This window comes from Myotis brandtii, unplaced genomic scaffold (assembly GCF_000412655.1).
Source record: "Myotis brandtii unplaced genomic scaffold, ASM41265v1 scaffold314, whole genome shotgun sequence".
Lineage (NCBI taxonomy): Eukaryota > Metazoa > Chordata > Mammalia > Chiroptera > Vespertilionidae > Myotis > Myotis brandtii.
In genome coordinates this window covers 1,254,741-1,261,490 of record NW_005362033.1, presented here as the reverse complement: position 1 = coordinate 1,261,490, position 6,750 = coordinate 1,254,741, and the positions used below count along the sequence as shown (strand labels likewise).

General features: G+C 47.0%; 1 protein-coding gene across 9 annotated transcripts in view; it reads left to right on the top strand.

Annotated features, from left to right (window-relative positions):
• Positions 1–860: 860 nt before the first annotated feature.
• The window catches only part of TOM1L2 (target of myb1 like 2 membrane trafficking protein), a 65,079-nt gene continuing 59,189 nt past the window's right edge, over positions 861–6,750 (top strand). For 5 of the 9 annotated variants that reach the window (XM_014542843.1, XM_014542841.1, XM_014542838.1 and 2 more), the window contains exon 1: positions 862–971. In XM_014542843.1, the coding sequence (XP_014398329.1) occupies positions 934–971 (38 nt within the window). In that variant the 5' untranslated portion in view covers positions 862–933. Of the gene's footprint in view, positions 972–6,750 lie in introns of all 9 variants that reach the window. The other 4 variants (XR_001362868.1, XM_014542842.1, XM_014542837.1 and 1 more) reach the window with 1 other exon arrangement.

Below are 6,750 nucleotides of genomic sequence, written 5' to 3'. Positions count from 1 at the left end.
CCCGGCCACCCCGGGTCGGGTCACACACGGACGCCCGCTGCCCTGGGTCACAGATAGCAGGCCCGGATGGCGGCAGGGCAGGTGGGATGGCGCTGTCCCGCCCCACCGCCCCGGATCGCAAATAGCAGGCCCAGATGGCGGCGATGGTGCTGACCTGCCCTGCCTGCAGTATGCAAATTAGATGCCACCTTTGTTGGCGGTTAATTTGCATATCATGCTGATTAGCCCATGGGAGGCGTAGCGAAGGTACGGTCAATTACCATGTTTGTCTATTATTAGATAGGATTATGTATAACAGGATATTGTAAAAATGAAGTTATGAAATTTTTATTAAAACATTTCTTACATACTGTTATATTGGCTGGGCTGTGAAAATATTCGTTGTGGGCTGCATGTGGCCCGCAGGCTGCGAGTTTGACATGCTTGGTGTAGATCATATAGTTGAGGTTAATGAAGGGGTCATTAATGGCAACTATCTACTTTGCCATAGTTAAAAGCAGAGCTGGTGACCAGGCGCCCAATGTGGCCAAATCTGTTCACTCCGACCGTCCCCATCGTGTCTCGGGGTTGTGGCTGCTTCGACCTGGCATTTCGCAGGAGATGTGGTTGTCTGTTGAATGGGAGGAGTTGAGAGTTTCGGGTGATTTTTAATAGCTTAGGCCTTCAAGAGCTTTTCAGTCTGGAGTTTGGTGAAAGAAGGACAGTGTTATGACATTAGCCTCTGGGCCTAGCTCTCTCTCTTGCTGGCTGTTCTCTTGTGAAAACAGAACTCTAGAACTGCTCTGTTGACTCAGACCATCTGTTTGGGAGAATGTGGTGGTTCTGGTTCCTGCCAGAGCCCCTCGTTCAGGAGAAATGTAAACCAGCTTTCTCTCTGACTTTACAGAAAAGGCCACAGATGGCTCCCTGCAAAGCGAGGACTGGACATTGAACATGGAGATCTGCGACATCGTCAATGAGACAGAGGAAGGGTAGGTGTGCTCCCCCCACCCTGCTGTGACGCTTGTCAGTTCCGGGGTGTCACTCAAAGCCTGGCAGGGCTTAAGGATGTTTGGTGTTTTGTTTTCGATCTGTTTGCCTTGGCATTTAATATGCTGACCTTTTTAAAAAAATTGACAAGGGGTGGGGGAGAGAAACATTGATGTGAGAGAGATACATTGATCCATTGCCTCCTGTACATGCCCCAACCAGGGGTCAAACTGCAACCTGGGTATGTTCCCTAACCCGGAATCGAACCTGTGACCTTCTGGGGCATGGAACAACACTCCAACCAACTGAGCCACACTGGCCCAGGCAATATGCTGACATTCTTTAATTATCTTTCCTCTTCCTATCCACTTCGCCCCCACTTCCCCGATGGCAGTGCTGAATCAGAGCCCTGAAAACCTCTTTTAATAACCTGCCTTTATTCATAAGTGAAAATGAAGTTGCTTGGTTGCTTGGTTCCCCGTAGTCGTTGGTCTCCATAGCCAGATTATCACCCTGCCCCCACTGCTTCCTAACCTCTGCCTTCCCTTCGCAGATGTGAGGCTGTCTCTGCCATGCTTTGCTGGGCTGGGGCCCCAGGAGTCAGAGAGAGTGCCCAAGGAGCAGCCTGGTGTTTCCGCAGTGGGCATCCCTGAGCTACTGAGTCTGTGCTTATTGTTAAGCATGATACAGCCTCTTCTACATCATAGCTGCATTCTAGTTACACTTCTTCCAAAGTAGTCTATAATGGCCCTCTGCCACACCATAAAAATGGAATTTATTATTGCCATGTCGCCTTAAACTATCTCCAAAGTGGTAGAAGAACAGCCTAGAGCAGTGATGGCGAACCTTTTGAGCTCGGCGTGCCAGCATTTTGAAAAACCCTAACTTAACTCTGGTGCCATATCACATATAGAAATTTTTTGATATTTGCAACCATAGTAAAACAAAGGCTTATATTTTTTATATTTATTTTATATATTTAAATGCCATTTAAAAAAGAAAAATCAATCAAAAAAATGAGTTCGCGTGTCACCTCTGACACGCGTGTCATAGGTTCGCCATCACCGGCCTAAACTCATGCAGCCCTCAGCTTGCATAGTGACACTGTCACTTACAGCCTTGTAATGTATAAATTGGGGACCAGCCTCTTAAGGTTGGTCCTGCTTTCATTCAACAAATAGGCACTAAATGATGATTTGTGCCGGGCCTGCGTGTGAGTCCTGAGGACACACCAGTGAGTAGGGCAGACAGACTCCCTCCCCTCGAGGAGCAGACAGGCCAGGGTGGGGTGGTAGGCCATCAACATAATGACTAGAACAGGCGACATGGTCAGCTGGGGATAAGACTATCGAGAGAAATGAAGCTGGGGATGGAGAAGGCTGGTAATTAGCAGTTTTAAATGGAATAATCAAGGAAAGCCTTACATAAGTTACATTGAACAAAGAGTTGAGGTAAACCAGGGGGTGAGGTGTGAGGATTATACCAGGGAAGAACTTTTCAACAGAGGGAACAGCAAGCACAGAAGTCCTGGGACAGAGGGTGTCTGGTGTGTTTCAAGAATAGCAAGGAGCCCGGCCAGTGTGGCTCAGTGGATAGAGTGTCGGCCTGTCAACCAAAGGGTCACAGGTTCAATTCCCGATCAAGGGTACATACCTTCAGAAATTAAGCATACACTGACTGAAATCTATAATAATAAAAGCATAATATGCTAATTAGACCAGATGTCCTTTCGGACGACCTTCTGGATGAAGCCGGGGTTGCGAGGGAAGCCCAGGTCCTGGGTGCCTGCTGGTGGCTGGAGAGAAGTCCGGGTCCCGGGTGCCAGAGGGAAGCTAGTGCCGGCAGCCGGGGGAAGGAAGGCCTACTCTTGCACCAACTTCGTGCATCAAGCCTCTAATAAAGAATAATATACAGGGACTCACCAATAGAGTAGAGGATTCCAAGAATCAAATGGATGATTTGGAATGTGAGGAAGCAAAAAACACCCAATCAGAAAAGCAAAAAGAAAAAGGAATCCAAAAATATGAAGATAGTGTAAGGAGCCTCTGGGACAACTTTAAGTGTACCAACATTCGCATTATGGGCGTGCCAGAAGGGAAAATCCTCTCCCAGACATGAAGTCTGGGAACAAAACTCCAGCCTTAGCCTTGAATGAGCACTTTCCTCACCTGGGAGGATGGCCATCTAGGCAATTCCTTTCCTTTCAATTCCACAAACAAGCAAGGAGACTCTCCGTGTGCCGCACCGAACAAAATGGCCCGAAGGTACCAAAGTGGACAAGACACGGGCGCTTGGGACCTCAGGGGACAGACCCTCTAACGCAGGGGTTCTTAGCCTGGGAAAGGGGGATGGGGAAAAAAATCCTTTTTGGGGGAGACCAAGATGGCGGCATAGGTAAATACCGGAGACTGCTGCCGCAAACAACCACTTCAAAAATACAACTAAAAGACGGAACGGACATCACCCAGAACCACAGGAAGGCTGGCTGAGGAGAGACTCTTCAACTAGAAGGAAAAATAACAGCACACCGAGGCTCAGAGGAGGCGCAGTGTGGAAAATACTCAGGTGCGGAGGTGCGCGCGCAAAGCGGGCTGGTGGCTGAGAGCGCGGTTGTCGTTTTCGGTCAGGGGGGAGTCTCAGACTCTGAGCTCCAGATACGGGCGAATCGCTGGGGACTCAAACGGGAGAAGTGGGAGTGTCTGGCATCAGTTGGACGGCAGCTTTCCCTCCGAGGTTTGCAGCGGTTCCTGGGGTTCTGAGAAGCAGAGCCTCTGGGAACGGGACTGAGAGGGGCCATAACCGCTCCCTCCGCCCGCCCTGTTGAGCCCGCCCCGCCCAAGCCCTGCGCAGAGCCATTTGCCAGATCGCCTCAGGCAAAGGCTAGATTAGCACCTCCCCAGAGGACAGAATCAGACACAGCTGATTCACACAGCCAGTCGGCCTGGTGGTCAAATCCCTCTAGTATTAACTACAACAATCAAGGCTCAACTAGAACAAGACTGCGCACAAAGACCACTAGGGGGTGCACCAAGAAAGCATAAAAAATGCGGAGACAAAAAAACATGACAGAAATGGAGGATATAGAGCTAAAAATCGCAATTTTGAGGGCTTGCAAAAATGTGCTAGAAGCTGTCAATAAACTTGAGGAGAGAGTCACGAAAACTAATGAGACCCTCGATGCTATGATAAAGAACCAACTAGAAATTAAGCATACACGGACTGAAATAAAGAATATTATACAGACACCCAATAGCAGACCAGAGGAGCGCAAGAATCAAGTCAAAGATTTGAAATGCGAAGAAGCAAAAAACACCCAACCGGAAAAGCAAAATGAAAAAAGAATCCGAAAATATGAAGATAGTGTAAGGAGCCTCTGGGACAGCTTCAAGCGTACAAACATCAGAATAATTGGGGTGCCAGAAGATGAGAGACAGCAAGATATTGAAAACCTATTTGAAGAAATAATGGCAGAAAACTTCCCCCACCTGGTGAAAGAAATGGACTTACAGGTCCAAGAAGCGCAGAGAACCCCAAACAAAAGGAATCCAAAGAGGACCACACCAAGACATATCATAATTAAAATGCCAAGAGCAAAAGACAAAGAGAGAATCTTAAAAGCAGCAAGAGAAAGAGACTCAATTACCTACAAGGGAATACCCATACGACTGTCAGCTGATTTCTCAACAGAAACTTTGCAGGCCAGAAGGGAGTGGCAAGAAATATTCAAAGTGATGAATAGCAAGAACCTACAACCAAGATTACTTTATCCAGCAAAGCTATCATTCAGAATTGAAGGTCAGATAAAGAGCTTCACAGATAAGGAAAAGCTAAAGGAGTTCATCACCACCAAACCAGTATTATATGAAATGCTGAAAGGTATCCTTTAAGAGGAGGAAGAAGAAAAAGGTAAAGATACAAATTGTGAACAACAAACATGCATCTATCAACAAGTGAATCTAAGAATCAAGTGAATAAATAATCTGATGTACAGAATGAACTGGTGATTATAATGAATCAGGGACATAGAAAGGGAATGGACTGACTATTCTTGGGGGGGAAAGGGGAATGGGAGATGCGGGAAGAGACTGGACAAAAATCGTGCACCTATGGATGAGGACAGTGGGTGGGGAGTGAGGGCGGAGGGTGGGGCAGGAACTGGGAGGAGGGGAGTTATGGGAGGGGAAAAAAAGAGGAACAAATGTAATCTGAACAATAAAGATTTAATAAAAAAAAAAAGAGAAAAGCAGTTAGTTACTTATAAGGGAGTGCCCATGTGACTGTCAGCTGATTCTTCAGCAGAAACTTTGCAGGCCAGAAGGAAGTGGCAAGAAATAGTCAAAGTGATGAATAGCAAGGACCTACAACCAAGATTACTCTACCCAGTGGAGCTATCATTTAGATTTGAAGGTCAGATAAAGAGCTTCACAGACAAGGAAAAGCTAAAGGAGTTCATCACCACCAAACCAGTATTACATGAAATGTTGAAGGGTATTCTTTAAGAAGAAGAAGAAAAAGAAAGAGAAGGAGGAGGAGGGAGGGAGGAGAGGACAGAGGTGGAGAAGGAAGGAATAAAGGAAGGAGGAAGAAGGAAGAAAGAAGAAGAAGGAGGAGAAAAGAAGGAAGGAAGAAGAGATAAAAATACAAACAATAAAATGGCAATAAATACATATCTATCAACAATTGAATCTAAAAAATAGAATCAGAGGCATGGAAACATGGAACAAACTGATGAATCTCATAGGGAAGTGGGGAGAGGAGTTGGGAAGAGATTAGTCAAAGATCTTATATGCATACTAGAGGCCCGTTGCACGAAGAGATTCGTGCAATAGGCCTTCCCTTCCCCTGGCTGCCGGCACCACGAGCGGAGGAAAGGACCGCGGGCATGTCCAATGACCAACAGACCTCAATATTCTGAAATATTTAAGAGGACTCAAATAAGATACGAATTCATTAAATTTATAAGAATTGTTTTACTGGTTTCCTTCTTTTAGTAACAAGAACTACAGTTTAAAGTGTGAATACTTAGCCCGGCTGGCGTGGCTCAGTGGTTGAGCATCCACCTATGAACCAGGTCAGGGTTCGATTCCCAGTCAGGGCACATGCCGGGGTTGCGGGCTCGATCCTCAGTGTGGCACATGCAGGAGGCAGCAGATCTAGGATTCTCTCTCATTGTTGATGTTTCTATCCCTCTCTCCCTCTCCCTTCCTTTCTGAAATAAATAAAAATATCTATACACCAGTATATAAAAGCCTAAGCGACTGGATGACCAGTAGCTATGATGTGCACTGACCACCAGGGGGCATATGCTCAACGCAGGAGTGGAAACCACAGGCATGGAAACATGGAACAAACTGATGAATCTCATAGGGAAGTGGGGAGAGGAGTTGGGAAGAGATTAGTCAAAGATCTTATATGCATACTAGAGGCCCGTTGCACGAAGAGATTCGTGCAATAGGCCTTCCCTTCCCCTGGCTGCCGGCACCAGTTTTCCTCTGGCACCCGGGACCCAGGCCTTCGCTCTCGCCGGAGCCTTCAGTCTTCACTGCTCTGGACACTCCGCCGCTTCGTGCCTACGTATGCAAATTAACCACCATCTTTGTTGGGTTAATTTGCATACTCTCCTGATTGGCTGGTGATCGTAGCAGAGGGACAGTCAATTTACATGTTTGTCTATTATTAGGTAAGACTAGAGGCCTGGTGCACAAAAATTTGTGCACTCGGGGGGTCCCTCAGCCCGGCCTCTGCCCTCTCGCAGTCTGGGACCCCTCGGGGGATGACCAC